The 23,004-nt window shown below is 35.5% G+C and overlaps 1 protein-coding gene across 1 annotated transcript; it reads right to left on the reverse strand.

Annotated features, from left to right (window-relative positions):
* Window positions 1–2,097: 2,097 nt before the first annotated feature.
* On the reverse strand, window positions 2,098–22,977 carry LOC140060148 (probable ATP-dependent RNA helicase DDX28). The gene is made up of 14 exons (XM_072106237.1): window positions 22,894–22,977; window positions 14,166–14,237; window positions 11,728–11,994; window positions 10,970–11,104; window positions 8,903–9,103; window positions 8,366–8,434; window positions 7,981–8,062; window positions 7,383–7,489; window positions 6,916–7,026; window positions 5,719–5,815; window positions 5,113–5,264; window positions 3,761–3,853; window positions 3,272–3,424; window positions 2,098–3,000 (listed from the first exon to the last, which is right to left on the reverse strand). Exons 1-14 carry the CDS (start codon window positions 22,942–22,944, stop codon window positions 2,899–2,901), a joined length of 1,692 nt encoding a protein of 563 aa, XP_071962338.1. The 5' UTR covers window positions 22,945–22,977; the 3' UTR covers window positions 2,098–2,898.
* Between the last annotated feature and the right edge of the window lie 27 nt (window positions 22,978–23,004).

The following is a 23,004-nucleotide window of genomic DNA, read 5'->3' on the forward strand; positions in this document are numbered from 1 at the left end:
TGTAAGACCAACAAACCGAATTTAACAAAGAATAATGCCTAATGTCAACTTTTTAGTAGTGGAATTATGGATAGAAAATCTGAATTTAAAACAGTCATGTATGACATCTTGGACCTACATGTGCTGTCCATCTAAGAATGTCAACAACATAGGCACTATAAAGTAGGAAAATGGTAATACCAATTGTGAATTTATCAAAGATACAACTTAATTTAAATGAAAAAATGATGAAAAAGAAGGAATGGAAATGAATTTTACACTAAAAAGATCTCGACAAGATATTGACTCTTAGAAATGAATTGTACTATTATATTCAAAAAGATTCAACTTTCGATGAGGACCTTTTGATGATTTCTGAACTGCCAAAAGAATTGGATATTTTGGATAATACATTTGTAATATCTCCCAAAGAATCAGTGTTTGGCATAATAAATGGGAATTTCAAATTGATTGCTGAATACGGAGGTTTGTCATTAAACCAAGCTCTTGAACAAGAATGCCATTATCATGATGCTTGGTTTATGAATTTCAACAGAAGCACATTTTTATTATTAAACGTTAAAATGGTTTTCTTATTTTGATCGACATGCTAGAGATCGTGTCGGTAGTGTTATTTGGAGTAGGTAGATATTTACTACAGACTCTCAAATTTTTCCTCCCACCACTTCTATAATTTCTTCCTATGTTCAAATTGTGGAAACTTGGGACAAGATAAATAATCAGTCTTTAAATTTGAATATTTGCTGAACCATCCTTTTGACATTTGTCAAACACTTCAGTCAAATACCCAAGACATCAATTATTATTTTTTACATTTAAAAGATGAATATTTTAGATTCAAAATATTGCTGAAAGTCATTCTTTGGATTTAAGCACTCTCCTGATCACTACAGTGGCCATAGACACCTTCCTTACATGGCACTTCAGGTTTAGGAATTTAGGGAACATGTCTGAAAGTTCTTCAGAAATCTTTGAATATATGTTGCGGAAGAATACCAAAAATATCCAGGACATGTTACACATCAATTATCATTTCTTATATTGAATAAGGAAAGATGAATATTTTAGACTGAAAATATTATTAGGAGTCCTTCAAAAATCTGTAATCATCTCTAAATTTATTTTTAAAAAGTCCTGAAGAAATATGCAATTATGCGTTAAAATATCCAGGACAATTAGGTACATATCAATTATTATTACCTTGGCCAAGGATGTTTTCACCCCTATATGTGTGCGTGTATATGAACAGCCTATAGGTGACAGTTCAATACCAACGCTTCACCTAGATAAAATGGATCTAGTATTGTAGAATTCATCAATAGTGGTGCGATACATGAGAATCTTTTATGAATGTTGACCTGTCAATGCATGGCTCATTTAAAGCACAATAATATAACTGGTCATGACTTGTGTTTTAAAGCCTTGGTAGCTAGACTCCTAATTGTGGGACCTTAGAAGGTAGGTCCGCGTTTATAAATTATTAATAAATAAACATAACACTAATATGTGGTTGTCATACAAGATAGATTGTTTGTGGTTAAAGAAATCAAATACAAAGATGTTGCTGTAGTTACAAACTCAGACCCTCTCTATGATATACTTTTTAAACTAGCAGAATATGCGACAAATGTAGTTAGACTTTAAAACAAGTCTTGGATAAGGACTATAAAACCATCAAAAAATGCTTGTGTGCAAAAAAAAAACTTTGAGATGAGTAGGGAGTTACCCAAATATAAAGCCACGATCACACACAGAGAGTTATCATAACTCATCAAGAGGGCCCCTTGATTGTCGCTGTTTAGGGCCACCCTCTATAAATAAGGCGAAATAAAATTGGTTTATGGCTAACAAGATTTACATCTTGTACACATATTATTATACAATAATGAATGCTTATGAATGAGATTGTTCAAGAGGTGAAAGATGAAAGGTTATTATTTTCACAAGGCGACAACCGAGTGAGAATATGACCTTTCATCTATTGCCGAATGATATTTTTACCATAGCATGAATATACAAACATTCATTATTTGTTTTATATAACATTTAAGTAGATTCTTGTCATTTCATTCAGATTGAATGAAAGGTTGGCCTACATTTGATTAAAATTAAAAGATACCAATTTAATTTTTTTATACATCTATCTAAAAAAGGTTTTTACCTCTATAGCTTATTGGTTTTTTTGAGTCAGCATCATCATGTAATTTAGTCATTTTATCGTCGCTCAACAGAGCAAAATTGCAACAGGAGATTGTTGTTAAGGGAGTTTGTGTAGTTCTAAACTCCTGTGGGAGCATGCGCAAAGCATTGTTGTTGTCGGTATAGGAATACATAGACGAGCATAAAAAAAGTTCCTTATTTTTTTATCACATGACCCACAATCTTCCAATCAAATGACAGGAATCTATTTAGGCGTTGTATAAAGATACCTAGTTCATATACGCTATATCGGGGGGTTATCAACAGTAGGTTAGATAGTAATATAAAATCAATCTCATGGTTATATAGCACGTGAGGACATTGTAAGGTGGCGTCTGGCTTTTTATTCTCTATTAACAGTGGTTCTTCATAGGCTATGAATACACTAGATGGATGAATCTGACCTGTGGACTGTCGGTTGATAACCCCTGTGCTATACAAATCAACCTATTTTTGTTAATAATAATAATAGATCCTTCCATCATCTGCACTGATATCAATGGTATAGCAGTATACTACTTGACATGTGTTGCATTTTGTAACTACACTAGGTAGATACATTCAATACCACCCGCTGCACAGATATAATTTTGAAACTAGCATTCTTACGCATCTTGCTATTACACTAGGTAGATCCATCTAATGCCTCACCACCCTCTGCACCGATTATCATATCTCACCACCTCTGAGCCGATACTCCTATACAATATCATCTAACAGTGTACTTGACAATCGGTCAATGTGCTTTCTTGAAATATCAGCATCAACACTTGGTAGATCAACCTGTCTTCTCACTGCCCTCTGCAAATAATAATAAAAACACAATTCAGCATCATTGATTCGATATTCAAATTAATCAGAGTCTATTGGCTGGTAGCCCTAAACTAAACCTAAAGGCATAAATGTAGTTAAAACAATATATAGCAGAACTTAAAGAAGAAACCACAGAATCTCTAACAAAGTGTTCCCTTAAAAAAGAGGTTGGCCAATAAAACATAAATTTCCACTCTTTCGTTTAACCAGAAAGTATGGGACTTACAATGACTAGGAGTATAGAAAAATTAAAAAATACCTCAATTTTGTGAACAAGTTCAACATCCCATTTATGTACGATAAAATTAGTAACATGACCATTGCTGTGGCTACCAACTCTGCCGACTCGACCAACTCGGTGGATATAGTCTGACATATGGTTGGGAAAGTCAAAATTGACAACATGGTGCACCTACAAAACAAGATCATGTAGAAATAAAATATTATCAATGAAATAAAACAATAGCAACATCGGAATGTATCAGAAATTGATAGTGAAATACTTTGTGTATCTGTGTAATTCTCCTGTGGACCTTACACTTGGGATATTGCCCAATACAAATTACTCTGTACTAAACTAAAACTTATTGATTACTTGTGATTTGTGTTAGCTTCTTGCGTCTGACCTTGCTCAGATAGCAACGCTATAGACATTCCTAGGTTTATAGTATGCACAAAAAGCAGTATTCTAAAAAGCAGCCAGGCAATGCTTAAGCACAAATTAAATCCTATGAATGCATTAACTTACATTTGTTGTGTCTATGCCACGAGAAGCGATGTCTGTAGCAACAAGAATGTTACAGTAACCATTGTGAAAGGCTTGTAGCATCCCAACTCGATACTGCAAGAAAAATGAAGGTGATATGAACAAAAAATGTACAACTCATCAAATAGGAAAGACTGTCCAGTGGGGAAATGCAATAGACAACAGTCCACCCAAGTCCATTGTTAAAATAGAACCTAAGCCTAGGCCTACACTGGTTTTATTTTACACACAAGATAGGGCCGGAGAGAGGGAGGCGAGGCCAGCGACCGCTCCGGCGTTTACAACAACAATGAACCACGCCCAGCTCTATCGTCGTGCGATGATGTGAGTTTAGTGAGGCATGACAAATCACATGACCGGTTTTTCTGCTGTGATCATTTTATTTCTTAAGAAGTCATACTACAATTGTTGATTACTTTTATCAATTTTTATATGAACATGTAGCGTTTAAAGTTGTAATATGAATTAACAGTCAATAAATATTTAAAACATTATAGTTGTATTTTCAGTTTATTTCTTATTGTTATGGTGTCCTGCTGAGAGAATGGAAGAGTCCAACTTGTATTGGGGATTGAAAACCGCCAGCAGATATCAAGTGACTTTAGCAAGCGGTGGGTGTACACAATTAATAAAAACCCAAACAGTGTACCTTGTTTTCATTTGACAATGATTAAAAATATAAAAAGAAGTAAATATCAACGTTGTTCGTCTCTTTTTACACTCCGTTTCACCGTCATGTGAAATACATGGTTGTCATGGTTTTTAGTTCTATTATTATTACAGCAGCCGCGTAATCGTCATTGGATGATCAGCAGATCCTTTTGTGATTGGCCACAAGGGTTTTTTTGTTTGCGTGGTTATTATGAGAGCAAGAGCCGCGCCGCAAATGCGCTTTACATTATCAACACAGCTATTTTTAGGTACAGTACAGTTAATGTGTGTGTGACTGAATACTAAAAATAGCTTTGGGGGCTGAAAAAAAAAAATGCTGACGTGTTCTTCGTTTACGTCGGAATTTTTTTGCCGAGGTCATTTCGTCCCAATTTTGAGGGCTGCACACATGGGCTCATTGCAATAAGAATGAATGCACATCTAACAAAATTGCACTCTTGAAGTCCAACTCAGATGTACAACAAGGCTCGATGAGTCGTCTCGTCGGGAGAAAATTAAACATGTTTAAAGTGCTTGCAACGAGTCAAGATGTTTAGTCGGGTCTCTTCGTACGACGCTGTCCGAGTTTGCCTTTAAGGGTCCATTGGAGTAGTCTATTGAATATCATGTGACCCACAATTCTCCAATCTATTGACAAGAACTCATGCATGTTATTAACTGACCTGTGGTAATAAATTTCCATTCAGTCTGATGACTTTAATTTTATGATCTTGTAAGAATGCTGACATCCAGTTACAGCTGTCTATTTCATTACAAAATATAATAGTACGAATTCCTCTTTTGTCATTCTTTGCAGCCAACTCCAAAATGTGAACTATGAAATATAAAAAAATATATTTTAATCAATACAATGTAAATTTATTTTATTAATAAAAAAATAGTCCAACCACTAATAGCGAGTTTTAGATGTGCGACGCTATTATTCCAGAACGTAAAACATACCATTTTGCAATAGACAGTGAAGTCTTCTGATTGAACATAATGCAGACACGTCTGCTAATTTACTCAAAGAAGCAGACATTATGAATGTGATTGTGTACGCATATGTGTTAATGACGTCATATCCTTCCATAGAACTAATTTTCGTAGATCCAATACTCACTATTAAGGGGAAACCTTCGAGAAGCAACAAAGTATCCCCTTCATAATTGTCAGACTAATCCTACCGATTTGAACTAAGGGCCTAAGGATTGTTGAGAAAGTATTTCAACAGCAACTCCACCAGGTCACTACATTTTCTATATTTACTTTACAAAATAAAAACACACCTGATTTTTCTGAACTTGACATTCGGATGAACTTTTGGTTGACATGGGGCATAACACGGTGAAGGTGAGATGTGGATATTACTGTTAGTGATTTCTCCTGAGAAAGAAATACTTAATTACATAACAAATTGATTTTCGTAAATCTTCTAATTGTAACCCTGGGTTCTTTGATTGTTTTTTTACAGTGGGTTAATATTAGAAGGGGGGGGGGGGGGGGGTTACTATTAGAGTAGTGGGTTACTTTTACTTATCTTAAATTAGGCACTTGAAAATAGTAACCAACTCCAACTATTCCGGTCAGCAAATCATAAGCAAAAAATAATAAAACAGTACGAATAAACAAAAGTGGTTGAACTCTAACTTTATTTAATAAACTCAAAAGCACTCAATTCACCCCACACTCCTGAGATCAACTTGCCTTATCTCTTTATTTCATCATATTGCATCATAAACGACCAGTCTTCATAATGTCATTTTGTCAATAGTTTTGTGACTCTAATATTAACCCCATGGGTTACTATTAGAGTAGTGGCCCGGGTTATTATTATAGATTGACTTATAAGGTGGGTGACTATTAGAAGGGGGTTATTATTAGAATGTGGGTTACTATTAGAAGATTTACGGTATAATGAAAATTAGACTAAATACAGATGTTAATTTCGTTTTACTCTAACATTGTATTAATTTAATAAGAAAATTCAAAATTAAATTTACAGGTACAAAATTATTTTCTTCTGTTAAAAATATGTCTTGTAAGTTGTAGGAAAAGATTTGTTTCCGAGGTCAACATTTTTTATTTATTTAAAACAATTTTATATCTATTTTTGTTTTACTATTTACTACTATGTTTTAACAACTCTACAATCCTTGATATAACAGTTTGCATAGTTTATCTGTGTTGGTGTTTTATAACAACACCTTGTCACTGTTTGTCAATATGTATATAGTTTTCTGTAATATGGTTCAAAATACAGATGCAAAATTACGTCTCTAGTGGGAACCTTAAAAGTTGAATGAAAGATTCACCTACTGAAGTTTAATAAAAACCCCGTTTAAAAACCAATCTTTTAAAGTTTTTTTGTAATTCAATTTATTTTAAGCACTTTGGGACAATTTTCTGATTGTTAAAAGCACTATATAAATTTGACAACATTATTACACCAGTAATTTGATTTAAAACAAATTAAGATCACTTACGGTAATAATTTCACTAAGAATTTCTGAATAGTGTTTTGGTAAGGTAGCTCCAACCAATATCAACTGAGCCTCAATTGGTGGATAGTTATGCGACCAGTTACCAAGGCAAATCTACAAAACATAGAATGAAAAACAACTTTTTTTTCCCTCAGTAATTACAACTTTTTTTATCTGTTATCTATAAAAAAGGTACCCTCTATATAAAAAAAAAGATGTTTTGGAAAATGGCAACTATGGAATACAGCAAGTGCTTTTATGAGAAGAAAAAAACAGCATGTTTTCCCAGAAATAACTTGAAAAATGGCATCTATGGAAGTGTGCCTTTAGTGAAAGCTTATAAAGCACAGTGATGTGCAAGTGATTTATAACTAAGTCATAAAAAAATTTCAAAATTTATATTGATTATTTTAAACATGGCTCTTACATTTTAAAATGCAATATTAGAATAAAGTATTATCAAAACCTACATTCACATTTTGAAGAATCCTAATTATGTTATTGGAGAAGCTGCCATCTAACATTGTATCTACCTCATCAATAACAACATGGTGAATGTGCTTCATAGACACAAATTCTGAAATGGAAAATGTTATGGTAGATGATTTTACAAAATGTAAAAAAACCAATGACACCAACAAAAGCAACTATTATAAATAGATTTCAGTGTTAAAAATATTAAATATATTTGACTCTATATATTACGGTAACCACCTCTATAAAGGTTCTTTGATAAATCTAATGATCTCTCATCTCCAAACATGGAGGTGCAACTTTCCGCCAATTGTTTTTGACAAAAAAAAAATATCCTGGTAAATGGTAGTGTATAAATATAAACTTACTATTTAGAGGTTATACAAAATGGCCCCTGTTGGTTAACTAAAGGAAAAGAATGTCACGGATAGAAAAGTACCTGACCTGCCCTCCAAGAACTTTGTTAGGACATTTGTTTCTCACTTTTTTTTAATACAAACATTTTGTTTTGCCTACTCAGTGTGCGTTTCCAATATTTGCATAAGAAAATCATGTTATACTTTAATTAGAATAAAACTTAGTAGTAATATTTACTCTCTCTTAAACAGCCTATCAATGGACCAGGTGTTGATATGATGATGTCCACTGGAGTCTTGAAAGTATGTAGCATGGTTTTCTGCATTAAAAAAAAAAAAAAAATTAGATTTAAAATAATGGATTATTGTTTACCATGGCAAAGGTGAATCTTTCAACTCTAATGCTCCCACTAGAGAAGTAATGTTGCGTCTGTATTGGCAACCAGAGTTTATTGCCAATAAACAGAATTTTATGACATTATTTATTCTATTCTTGTGTAATCATACCGAAGTATGTACTCGCCAATTGCAGGACAGGAAACCCGCCAGATCTAACTCTAATAGGATTTGAACCAAGGATTGGTAAGGAAATGGATCCATCTGGTGAATAAATTGCTTATTACCTTTGATTTTGATCCTTCCAGATGGCGTATGGTGACACTGTTCTCAGATGTTAATAACCGTCCTACTTTCTGTAAAGCAACAAAAACTTTGTAAATTCAATGTAAATTATCAACATCACACATAGAGAATACATAGAAAGCATACCACCTCAATTCACACTCAAGGCTAATTTACAGACAAGCAGTAATATGAAGCAATAAACGGTAAGCAGAAAACAAAATATGTAAAATTTGTTAGTTCTTATGACCATTTCCACAAAACGTGGAGTAGACGGGCGGTTGAGTGGAAACCAGATGGATACCCGAGGATAGATACCCGATTCTATGTGGGACAAGCTCACGGTTTTCCGCTTACCATTACATTAAAAGATGTCTAAAAAAGTCATCACACATGGACTGTTGTAGTGCTATGAAGCCGAACTTCAGTATGAAAGTCAGTCAATTGGTCAGTCATTTCAGCATTTCAAGATGGCTGTTGTTAGTGTTGAAAATAACTTGTCCTATCTAGTTTTTTTAGAAAAATGATTTACATTTTACCTCAACTTGTATGGCAAGTTCTCTAGTTGGTACTAATATCAAAGCACTGGGATGTTTTGGTTCAGCTTTCATACCAAATGTATCTCTTTCATTGTACAACATATTGAGGAGTGGAAGCAGATAAGCCAAGGTCTTTCCACTGCCTGTTTCAGCTGCAAATAGTACATTCTTCCCCTCTAATAAGGATGGTATTGCATTGTACTGTAAAGGAAATTAAAAACGAGTTAATATCAGGTCAAGTGAGCAACATAAGAGTTTGATTATTTTTATTAATTTCCAACAGTCTAACTAGAATCACACAGAGTACAGTTTTTCCTTTACATGTGCAAAAATGAGTAACTTCCATAAAGTTTATTAAGTTAGAGATACTAGTTCCAAGTTCCAGATTCAAATGTATAGGTGATTACAAGAGACATTCATTATTTAAAAAAATCTAATTCACAAATCTAGGCTCATGTTAGTATGAAATTTTCTTTCATTTGACATCCAAAAACAGACTGCTCCAGCGGTTTTCGAATTTTAAAGTGGAGCTACACTCAGACTTTCTCAGCTTATATCATGTTTAAGTATGTTTAATTGAAAGTGATTACATAAAAAAAACCAGGAAAATACGGAAATATTTTCCAAAAACTAATTTGTAAAAAATCGGTCAGGAAATAGTGTTTTTTAACACATTACAGTTTTTCAGTAACTTAGGGGTTATTAGTTTACAATACGTCGCAAAACGCGTTACACTTAGCGACTGACGCGTTTTAGTCGCCGGTCAACGCATTGATGAAATGTCTCCCCTTTGGTAAATTATGTGTCGAAAAATGGGGAATAAATTTTATACACACAATTAATACGATTTGTTTAGGCCTAAGTAATATTTCCGATAAGAATGTCAGTATAATTTACATGTAACCTCATGATTTTCACTGTACAACAACAGCATAATAATCTTATCAGATTGCTTTTAACTTTAAGCTAGGGCTAGCCCTAGCTCAGCCGTCTGCTCAGCCTAGCTAGCCTTGAATTTTTTTTTAGAGGCCTATGTATTCATAGGCATGGTCGTTTCGCCCCATTTATCGTTCCTGGGTTTTCTCGCACATTAAGAATTGTGAAACACAAAATCCTATAGTATACAGAACAAGAGTAGTAAAGAGTAGTAAAGCGATGTGCAAGCTTAGACCTGACTGACTGAAAAGCAACTTTTCAGGCACCCTATCATGGCCCATGGGTAGGCCAAGGTCGGGTGCCAGCAAAACAAACTTCACTGCTGTCAGCCTAGCCTAGCTAGAGGCCAAGCAGCATCGGTACATACCTACACTCTAGTAGGCCTAGGCCTAGCTTTATTGAATATATAGCCACGTCTTTCTCAAATCTCGTTAAATTTGACGTTTTAGTAATAGTCTCATAATCACATTATTACACTGTGAAACATAATAGGGTCACATTCAGAATGTTTTAATACTTTTCGCCCGTCAAAAATAACATCGCGACAAAATAACAGATTGCCAGCAGCTGCAGTAGTGTGATTGTGAAAAATGTCACGTGATCGTACTCCCTAGCAAAATAAAAAACCCAATTGGACCCGAACGGGGGAAAGTGTCTATTTACGCAAAATTGCGCAATGTATACGTGATAAAAATACCAGAAATAGAAAGATCTGGGAAAAATAAAAAAAATATACATTTTACTTTTTTTTTTTGGTGAAGAAATGAATTTTTTAGGATTATTCAAATATACCCCCCTTTTGCATGTAAAAGAATAGGAAATTACAAGGTATCCCCCCAAAACGCAAAAAGGCGTGATTTTCAAGAAAATCGTACCCATTGAAAAAAAATTCAAAAAAATATGAAGTATAAGGGATGATATTTTTAAATAATAGTTGAAATGTATGAAAAATAGTAATTTTCTGGGTGGAGCTCCACTTTAAAAAGCATTCACTATTTTGGAGGAACGGAACAGCGCAATAAATAACCATCAGCATATAAACAAATTTTACTAACAAAGGTTTTACATTTTTTTTAATAGCTGGTATTGAACACAATGAAAATATACTAGAATACTATATTTTAAACTTACTTGAATTTTTGTTGGATAATCAACACTCATTGTGCATAGTGCATCCTTAAGTGACTTGTGCAATGGAAGATCATCAAAGCTTATCTTCCTTTCAATACCATTGCTATCTGGTTTCTTACCAAGGTAGGAAGGGTTCTAAACAATATTAAAAAATTAAAAGACATTTTAAATTACTGCTAAATAAATACTTACCAATTTAATTATGTTTTTAGGGGCAGGTCAAAAAGATATAAAAGGTTTGCATTTTAAACAACACTTTTAGATGGATATGATAAGACAATTCCTTCTAGAAAGCTTACAGAATGACCACTGACAGAGAATGGAGGCAATTGTTCATAAAGCCAATGACAATAGGATAACGCTGAAAAAAAAATGGTATCTAGTTTGAGTGTGACGTGGTAGGTAGAAATTGTGAGGCGACAGTGGCTTATAAAATAAACTATGGAAGACATTAGGAAAGGGCAATGCATATAACACAGTGCTCTGTAGCTAGGTGCTTGACACACTGCTTTACCAATTCCAGAGTTGTTGGTTCAAATCTTCTTCCAGCATAGGTTATGTCAAGACAATCTAACAACAAGACACTGAGCTTGCCTTGCCAAGATAGGAACTTGTAACAGTCCTTTGATCTTAAATTAAATGTAATCAAATAGGACAATTCTGTTCTGAGTTGAGATATTTCATGCATAATTATTAGCAAATCAGAGATAATGTCACTGGTTAATTTGTCATGGAATGCTCAATAAATAAAAACTTACACTTTTGTATGCAAGAATGGTGAAGTAGTCTCCCTTAGATTTCTTATGTTTCCAGCCATGTGAAGCTAGCTTTGGTTGAGCAAATTTATCATACTTTTGATTCATATAATGGTTGAACTCTTTTCTCTTCGCAGAGATGATTTCCTTTCCTGGTTTTGCCGTAAACACTCGTCCTTTCCATTTCACTGGCCCTTTGCCGGTTTTCAGTTTATCAATGCCCTTGGCAAGATTCCGTGGTATGCGGATTACTTCCAAGCCATCGGACTCCTATAATTTTAGAAGAAAAACTAATTTATAAATATTTCGTGAAGATCTTACAAGATTGATTAACGACCAATTAGCATATTCTTAATGATTTGTTTTCTCTGTTTTTGTGAACACTTCTTACCTGTTTGCTGTCTGCTCTCAACTTTTTAAATTCATATGTTATTTTATTGTAAAAAAAATCAACTATTTTGATTGCCAGTTTTATCATACTGGGCTCGCACTGGCCGATCGCCAAGTCGCCATGGGCGAAAACGTTTCCAGATTGGCGAAAAATAAAACGGCTACTTTAGCCACTTTGGCGATGACATATGATAAAATAGATAATCAAATAAGGTTAATTTACCAAGTACACATGTTTGTTAGTTCTAGACCTCTGCTTTATGAATTGCATTGGCTACCTGTTGAAAGTAGAATCACTTTTAAAGTGTTACTTTATGTCTACAATTGTATAAATAATAATGCGCCCTGTTATCTGAGCAATCTCTTACGGGTGTATAGATGTGCTAAGAGAGGCCTGAGTTCCGAGATAGATCACACTAGATTGGATCACTGTCTCGAAAAGCGGACCTCTGAAAATAATACTTTCTCAAAATTTGGACCGGTGATGTGGAACGACCTCCCGTCTGTATACCGGGAACAAACCACGGTTTTAAAATTTAAAAAAGCCCTCAAAACACATCTATTTCCTAAGAAGTAACTCATTGTTGGGTGTGCTGATGTAAAGCGCTTTGATCATTTTATACTAATTTGGAAAAGCGCTTTATAAATAAAATAATAATAATAATAATAATAATCATTTTGGCGAAAGCATAAAGTCCAACTAAAAGGTCCATTTGTCGATCTTCAAGCATTTATTTTGTTCGTTATAATGTTGTTTACTTCAAGCTCCATTTTCGTCAACTCGTTGTACCAGGCGTCTCTTTGTTATTTCAATATGATGGAGGTACAGTATACTGCACAGAGAGACAGACATTACACGACACATGGATGATGGAGTCTACCCAAACTATCACGTGTTGCACTGCACGAACGATCGACGACTCGACAGCCGACGGTCGGCTATTTACCGGGATTGTCTATTTTTCGATAGGGGTGTACTTTTCAGATTCAAAACAAACATAGTATCTTCAATGAATGATCTTATCGAAATCATTATTTATGCGTTATGCATTTTAGGCTCCAATAATGTAGTTTCATATTTTACCCTTAATAAAGTTTCCTCGTGCGTGCAGTGCGTCAGTAGAGTAAACAAAATAACATTCGGGAAATGGTAGAGTCTAACGGGGATTTAGCTAAACAAACATAGTGCATTTATTGCGGACTATATAAACAGCAAGGCCGGCCTCCGGCTTCTGTGTTGTTGGGTAATAAATAATCGAGCCGGGATGGTATACATTTCTCCCCGACAGAAATGCTTTTTCCCTGTGCTTTGGCCTATATTATCTGCACGTTCAACAACGATACGAGTGTTCGTTTGCTAGAAATATTTTAAGCATATACGACGTACCGTCGTACATAATTTTGTAGGCCTGCGCTAACTGCATTTTTGCACCTCTTGAGCATATCCAATTTAAAAACATTCACCCGCTGCGCAGCGGTGACGGTGGGTGATTGTGAAAGTCTTAGGACACGATTTTCGCATGGGGTACGGAAGCCACCAGCCAAGCGTAAAAATAACATAGCGTTCAGGGGATTTCAGAAAACTGTAAAACTTATTAACTTGATAACTGTATGAATGCTGTACGATTAAAAACAATTTGAACAATTGTTTTGATCATATAAAATACAACAACAATTATTTTTTTTAATCATACAGTGATTTAGGCATGGCTCTCTCTCCCCAAATGCCTTACAAAAACGTTCAGGGAACAGTGTATAGACCTATTGACATAGATAAATTAACTAAAATGTTTTTACCATTATATATCAACAATTTTTCATTTTGGCTAATGACCGATTCATTTGGCTAAATAAAAAAAATTGGACTTTAGCCATTTTGGCTATAGGTAAACTGATTTGACTAAAAAAAATATTTTGACTTTCGTCAAATGGCTAAACAAAATGAAATGTTAGTGCTACCCCAGTCATATATTGTATGATGGGGTTTTTACCAAGAATAATAAAACATGATTGATTTAATATTGAATTGTTGATTATTTAATCACATTTACCTGGTTATTAAAAGCATCTTTAACTGCAACACTGCCATACAATCTATTAATATTTAGACATCTTCTACAAACCTGAAAAAAAATATAATTTAATATCAATGTACCAAAAAGTAGAGTTTGAAACTTAAATGTAACCAGGGCATCATTTATAAGGAGCGCCTGCGCGACCGCGCTCCTTTACGCTCCTCAACAGGCTTCGAGGAGAGCAATTTATCGCGCTCCTTAATTTTCAAAATAGAGCCTAGCTTTTGACAGTGTTGATTTTTCTGTCAAGAGGCCTAAAAACACATGGATTTTTAAAAGTTAAAACCAATCTAGGCCTAGGCTAATAATATATAAGCTAAGTTATAAAGCTACAAGCCTAATGGCAGTCCCTCGTTTTTAAGGATCGCGAGTGCGATCGCAATCAACAACCTTTCGAAAAGGAGAGCAATTCATCGCGCTCCATCTCACAGCAGTGCGAGGTACCAACAAAGGGGATTCCCCTGCCTGCGCGCATTCAAGGGCGAGTTTACTTCATCGCCTCATAGTGCAACCAGTACGGTGTCATAGAAACACCTCCTTTACAGGAAGATCATGTCCCAACCAATAATTTTTCCCTTTATGTTTTTATGGAACGAGTTAATAAAATATATTTAATTTTAAAAGGCAACATTAATATAGGAGGCCTAAATATAATGTTTATTATTTAAAAAAGCTTAGCTGCTGGTTGCTTTAATTATGTCATTTTGAAGATGGATTATTTCTTCGAAAGTTCTAACCAATTTTGGTCACTCAAATCCTCCTCAAAACACGTGCTGTGACGTCAGCATCTTCTAGAAGCTCTCTCAGCCCTCCCCTATTGTGCGTGCGCCCATGTGTGACACATGTAAACACAATCAAATATCTTTCTTAATTATTTTAAAATGACACTTTGTAACTTATTATCAATATTTTAATGGCTGTTGTATGTTAGAATTGTATAATTTAGGAATTGCAGGTAAATACTTTTCAGGTTTTCTGTCTGATTTCTAGGCCAACAAGCTAGGCTAGAAAAGCTAGGCTAAAAAGGCATAGTTGGCCAGGACAGGATTCTCCAGGCTACTGAAACCCAATCTACCCAGGCCATAAAAAAAAAATTGGCTTGAGTTTTTTTACTATAGAATAATACAATCCCCACGGAAAATATTGTGTGTGCAGGTGGGTGGGGGGGATTTTAGGGGAGAGGTACAGTATACATTTGTTGTGCCCGGCAGGGGGGGGGGTATCCCCACCCCTGTCGGGCAAAAAAAATGTGTACAAAAAATTAATAAGGGCCAAGCCATTTTTAATAAGGGCGACCATCCTTCAACTTCAACTGGCCCTGCTGGCCACTATGGTTTAAAGGTTAATTTTCAGCCCTGGGCATGCCAAGATACCTGTTGTTGTTACTTTTATAATCCATGACATATAAATATAATTAGAGGTTAGCTGCCAACACTTGTTTTTGTTTTTAATTACTGGCCGCAGGCGCCACCACTGCCTAATGATGATCGCGACATCATAAATTATAAAAGCTCGAGAAGGCGGCGGAGTGATACTAGACGACGACGAAGCAAAGTAAACAACAACAGAGTCTAGCTAGCTAGCTATCTAGTCTACTAATAAAACACGAGGCCGACCGGACGTACAACTTTTGTATACACGTGACGTGTGTAATCTCCCGATATGATGGAAGAGCGATACGAAAATCAACTAGAAATTACGCTAAAGACACGTTTGTAAATATTAATAAACATTAGAAAAAATTGCCTCAGTTGTTTTATTATTCATAAATTTGTAATACTAGATGGCACGCTCGCTTCGCTCGCGTACCATCTAGGGGTGCTCACAGATGGTTCTCGAATACAGTAGAATCCACGGACGGGGACTTTTTTGGGACACTAAACAAAAACGGAAGTGTCCCCCTAATTGGGGTATTCAGAAATAGAGACAACAAAACCAATACTGGATTCCATAAAGGACAATTAATGTATGTGGATTAAAGAAATTAGGGAGAAATGGAAATGTATGTACGGGAATTGGGCGGCACGTGGTGGTGGTGATGGAACCGCAGTAATAAAGTTGATTGTATCTATATATTATAAGAACCAAACTAAATAAATAGACCTAGACATTCTGCGAAATGGAAATCGGAAATTCAAGCTCCTATTCAGTGAAAAATTAAACTGTAGTCTACCTAAATATTTAGGGCAAATCATCGGTTGTGGTGTTGAAATTCCTGTAAACATTTGTGTGAACCAAACTGGGTCGAATTTCTGTCATGAGTACTGATTTGTTGGCCTGTGATTTATGACGCCTAAGGGATCTATCTAGACTTATTTTTTAGAATAATGTACGTACCTGTCAGATACAATTGTCTTGTGTCGTATAATAAATAAGTACTGTAATAGTTACTGAAGTTACTATTACAATCTCGTCAATGAAAACACGAAAATGTATATGCACTTACTTATGAAAACGTATACAGTATTATACTCAGTTATTGAAACAGTAGGTTTAAAAAAGTTTCGTTTGTCTGTAAAATGATGTAATCAAGCTGTTTACATGAGTCTTAATTTATAAGCACATCAATAATAAAATAGTTTATCTATCCTGTAATTGGCGAGATTATGGTCGCTGTTGAATGAAATAAAGCCAATCGGTATCATATTTGTACAGAAACGTTTTCGCGACCGAAGGGTGTAACCTAAATTCGTTGTATTATCGTCAAGAACTAACTGTAACTAAACTTACATAGAAAGTAGGGTATCATAAATTTGGCCTTAGCACTCGGGGGAGTGGCTAAGATGAAGTCCGTGGGACTACTAAATATAAATTGTAATGAACCTCGAGGGACATAAATAGGAATATTTCATGTTTCATTATCAATGTATAATAAATGGAAACTGTTTACCGATTCAAATAATAAAAATTGGTTTTTAACATTTTCCGAACCTATTGCAAGTTTATTCTCAAAGGGCCCATATATTTACCTACCGTATGTGTTAAACCAAGGGCTCATAAATTTACCTACAGTACTTGTGTTAAACCAAACTCTGGCAGACTGAGAGATTGGGATGTTCCATTCATCGCAAATCAATACATTTGTATAATCGTATATTAAATCTATCAAAATAGTTTTTTTTAAAGAAAATCGGCCTGTCTTCAACATTATGATGGTGTACTCTAGCAATCTATCAAAATAGTATTTTTTAAAGAAAATCGGCCTGTCTTCAACATTATGATGGTGTACTCTAGCTGTTCAACCGGTTTTCAGCTATTAAAAACAATTATCGTAGGAGGAGATAGGAAAATGCGAAGCCTCCTCGCTATGTAACATTAGGGTTGAGGGATGGGAAAGCGGATAGGTACAAAGAGGAACAATTTTTAAATATATTCTTTATCCACTGAGTAACGAAATATTTTGTTCATGTTTTATAGGCCTATAAATAATATACCTCTAAATACAGTAGGCCTAAAACATTTGCGATTTAATACTTTGTTAAAACTGTCACTGTCATAATCGATTGAAATATTAAAGTACATGTCACGATACACCACTACGACGTTTATATTTTTGGTAATTATTAATTAATACAAACGTTGAGAAGGAACTGTCAGTATAAAGTTTATTTGTATATCTAACAGTAGAGCCTATCCACAGTCTCAGTAATAAAGTTTATATTTTTATATTACATCTAACAGTACGAACATTCATAGTAAGAAATGTTCGATTCAAATGAAAAATAGTTAATAGGTATTTACAGTATTGTCAAAGTATTGCAAGTTTATTCTCAAAGGGCCCATATATTTACCTACCGTATGTGTTAAACCAAGGGCTCATAAATTTACCTACAGTACTTGTGTTAAACCAAACTCTGGCAGACTGAGAGATTGGGATGTTCCATTCATCGCAAATCAATACATTTGTATAATCGTATATTAAATCTATCAAAATAGTATTTTTTAAAGAAAATCGGCCTGTCTTCAACATTATGATGGTGTACTCTAGCTGTTCAACCGGTTTTCAGCTATTAAAAACAATTATCGTAGGAGGAGATAGAAAAATGCGAAGCCTCCTCGCATTTTTTTGGCGGGTATTTTTCAAGATGGACATCCATTAGACAGTGTATACCACGATCGGAAAACACCCCTATTTGGGGCAAATCGTTGAACCTAAATTCGTTTTAATCGTCAATAACTAATTATCTAACTCAATTTAATTAGTAAACAGGGTTACATCAGGCGGTTAAAATCAGTACCGAAAGTACGAACCAACTTTACATACCATCGAGTGAAAATTCTAGAAGTAAGGCGCGATTTACCGAATTTTGCCCTTACGTAAATTTATATATAGATAAATCTCATACAATATTATTTATTAATAAAAGATTTATAGATTATAATATAATAGATTATAGCGGCAGCGTGCCCTAATAATTTGTTTTTTGTAGCAAAACCAATAGAATTTAACTTTTGTGGTCCAATTAAAACATTGTAATTTTTTTACATATTTACATAAACATTTGAGGAGAGCGATTTAAAATTTTTGCAGGGAGAGCGAATTGCTCTCCTCGGTGATTTGAGGAGAGCGATTTGTTGCTCTCCTGGGTTTTACATACGTGATGCCCTGATGTAACCGAATAATTTAGTACTTCAACACAGGTTTATGATATCAATCACATTTAAAATCGGCTTCGCTATAAAAATCTGACATACTATTGCGTTTGATATACGCTGAAAAGATAGGGCTGCCAACTACGTCAACCAGCCTCACCCCTAAATCAATTAGTGTTTGAATGTTAGTTTGTAAAAATGTGCATGAACGATTTTTGATTGACTAAGCCTAATAAATTGTGTTCCGCTGACTACGTACATGGCGTTTTATTTGGTTATTATTTTGTACGCCGTGGTTAGGATTCCGGCACCGGAATTCAACTGCCCACCGTTAGGGAATCCGACACGCTATTGCGCATGCCCAGAGCGAAGTAATTATTGCTTGCATGCACAGCTGCAGACCGCGCACACCCACACACCACCGAGAGTCGAACGTTGTTATAGGTATTTACTGTAGCCTTTAGTCGTTGCGCGGGGGAGAGAGCGATGGATGAAACTTGGCCTAGGCCATACATAAATTAAATAATTAAAATTTGCGTCCAACTTAATGATATATTGTACTAGGCCCAACCACTCACTTTTTCAGTTAATACGGATTGGACTCCATTGGATATAAGTTTACTTTTTATTTGTCGACTTAATGGGTTATCCTGGTATTCTTTTTGTACATTGTATGAATATCGAATAAAATCAATCAATCAAAATACGACTACGCCACGCGTTAAAAATAATTATTATGATATTGATAAGAATCAGTATCTATCTAAGAATCGTAATGCTGTAATTTTATTAGACAGAGGAAGTATGAAGTTCGGCATAACGCTTGCGTATTTCAAGAAATGTACGAAATTGAAAATGCGACCTTCGACTTCCCGAACAGTTCTGCTTTTTTTACATCATATCCGCGCGGCGGCTGCCGTCAACAAATCAACTTGTATACGAGTGCATGTTATTACAGTATAATGCGTTATATGAAATCTTTTATTTTGTACTTGAAAATCATAAAACTAGTCATGTAATTATAATTCATATTTATATGAAGTTTATATATGAATGGGCTAGGCTAGTTTGCCGTGGCGCAGCTATTAATAGATCCATCGCTGTTAGCAAAGATAGTGTAGTATCTTTGCTGTAGTCTGTAGATGATGATAGTTTAGAGTAGTCGTCGATTACCTCGCTCTGGGCATGCGCAATAGCGTGTCAGATTCCCTAACGCTGGGGGCAGTTGAGTTCCGGTGCCGGAATCCTAACCACGGCGTATTTTGTATGGCAAGTAAGTAATGAAATAATAATAAAAAAATACCAACCAAGCCAAATATAAAAGTAGATTTTTATAATGCACTAACACAGTAACACTAAAGAAAGGGCTCTGGCCTAAGAAAGGCCTACAGTACAGAAAGAAAATACTGCAACTTTACCTACGAAGTAGCTTCGTAGATAGAACGTAGGCTACGTTGTTGGCTTCGTAGGTTCCATTGTTTGGCTTCGTAACCTCAATAAACAACTTTCAATGAGCTACGTTCTGAACTTCGTAGGGAGTTCGTAACCTAAATAAACAACCCTACGATGTTCTTAGTGAAGTAAGGTATGAAATTAATGTGTTAAATTTAATTGGCGGAGGACAATGTTGTAAATTAATAAAAAATAAATAATATTTTTTAATCGTAATATTTTCCTTCGTGCGTGTTTACCTACTCAACGGCGAATATAAATATAAATTTCCCACGATGTATAACGTAGAGAGAGACACGATCCAACACAGGTGAACCGCAACGAACAGGCCAACTAATAAACATAATATAGCGAACGTCCCATCCAGAAACGATGCCGAGAAAAAATGATCGTAAACAATTCATTCTAAATATAGCATCAGGACGTTCAATCGGCCCCCGGTCGCTCAAAAAGACTGCCGACAGAAGACCGTAATACAGACCTAGTTTTTTTTTGGTCACATGGCATGAAACGCGATACTCTCTCTGCTTACCGCAATCTCTCACATGTTTTTTTTACTCAGTACGAGCACGAGAGGGTGGCTACCGTCTGACGACGATAAAACAGTAATTATAAGATCGTGGTACCTGGATTTTGTGTCACATGACATGAAACATAATACTCTCTCTCTAAACTGCTCAGCTCACATGTTTTTTCCCCTCCAAATTCTGGTCGGGCCTTTTTCTTTATACATGTCGTAATCATTTTAAAAGGCCTATTTATGTATGTTAAATCTTAATATGGAATATATATTTATTTTGCATATATTTTGTTGGTGTCCTAGCCTAGGTGTCGTTGTTTTTATAATTCGCTAACCCAACAAGGTAGGAATAAATAATTTATAGTGTAGGCCGCCGAAACAGGCTAGGCCTAGCCTCAACTCTCTCTACGTGAGCTGAGGTCCACCGGCCCGATATCGTTTCGTCGGCGGATTTCCGTCCAAATTAGGATAACCGATGCGTAGGGCGGCTACAAAAATTGACCTATCTTTAGGTAGGATTTTAATTAGCAAACAATACATTTTTTGTTTGCATTGTCCATGCTTCTACGAACCACCCTACGATCGAGGCGTAGCCTAGATTTCATAACAATACATCGTAGGCTACGAACAATACATCGTAGGTAGGAGAGAACACTACATCGTAGGCTACGAACAATACATCGTAGGAGAGAACAATACATCGTAGGCTACAAACAATACATCGTAGGCTACAAACAATACATCGTAGGAGAGAACAATGACCTACGATCTACCTACGAAAGCCTACGCGTAGATACAAAGCAGTAATTTCTTTCTGTACTGTAGGCTAGGCCCTAGTCTACACTAATAACTAGCCTACTACTACTAGCCTAGGCCTTCTAGGTAGGGCATACTACTACTAGAAGCTAGTAGTAGGCCTAGCCCTACACACGCTTTTATTAATCGCCGTGGTTAGGATTCCGGCACCGGAACTCAACTGCCCACCGTTAGGGAATCCGACACGCTATTGCGCATGCCCAGAGCGCCGGTAATCGGCGACTCTATACTTTATCAACAGCGATGGATCATTTCATAGCTCCGCCACGGCGAACTAGCGTAGATGCCTACTAATAACAGGATCCACTAATAGTAAATACTAGGCTAGGCCTACCAGCTAGACGTGACCAGTGGGCCTATTTATTTTGTAATTAAAAAGTGGTTGCTTCATTCATATATAAACTTCATATAGGGCCTAATTATGAATTATATAATTACATGAGTTGACTAGTTTTATGATTTTTCAAGTACAAAATAAAAGATTTCATATAACGCATTATAACTGTACATAACATGCAATCACAAGTTAATTTATTGACGGCAGCCACCGCGTGGATGTGAAAAAACTGTTCGGGAAGTTGGGGTCGCAACGCTAAATACAGCATTACGATTCTTACGGTAGATAGATACTGATTCTTATTAATATCATAATAATTATTTTAACGCGTGGCGCCTGGCATAGTCGTATTTTAATTATTAATTCATGTATGGCCTAGGCCAAGTTTAATCTATCGCTCGCGCAACAACTAACTAGGCTACAGTAAATCCTAACACTCCGACTCTCAGCAGTGGTAGTGTGGTGTGCAGAGTAGTGTGGCACAAGCTATAATTCACTTCCCAGAGCTCTGGGCATGCGCAATAGCGTGTCGGATTCCCTAACGGTGGGCAGTTGAGTTCCGGTGCCGGAATCCTAACCACGGCATTTATTAATATAATTGCACATTTTGAGGAAAAAAAATGCGCCAGGAAAATAATAATATGAATGATGAATAATTTTTGTTTTGGCATAACCTTTTTTATGAACGAATTTGTATAAAATACATTAGGTCTAGCCTAGGCCTATATCTTTTTTCTTTCCAGTCCCACCAGTCACCCGGCCCACGAGTTCCACATAATAACTGGCCATTACACACGTGACCTAGTAATATTACTAGGTAGTATAGTATAAGCCCAGTGGCGCCCGGTGGTGGTGTAGAGTCCTGGCCCACCATAACATGCGGCATGCATTGCATATAAATGAACTAATTAGTGCCTAGTCTAAATTAAACTAACACCTCGTAATTCTAAAAACACAATCCCTATATTTTAGTTATGTGATCATACCTGAGAATACAAAAAATACATAGATTTTCCCGAAAAATAATAAGATAACATCTCAACACATTTTCAGCTACATATTAATCTTTGCACACTCTATAAAGATAACGAGGACAC

Source organism: Antedon mediterranea, chromosome 10 (assembly GCF_964355755.1).
Source record: "Antedon mediterranea chromosome 10, ecAntMedi1.1, whole genome shotgun sequence".
NCBI classification, from domain to species: Eukaryota; Metazoa; Echinodermata; class Crinoidea; order Comatulida; family Antedonidae; genus Antedon; species Antedon mediterranea.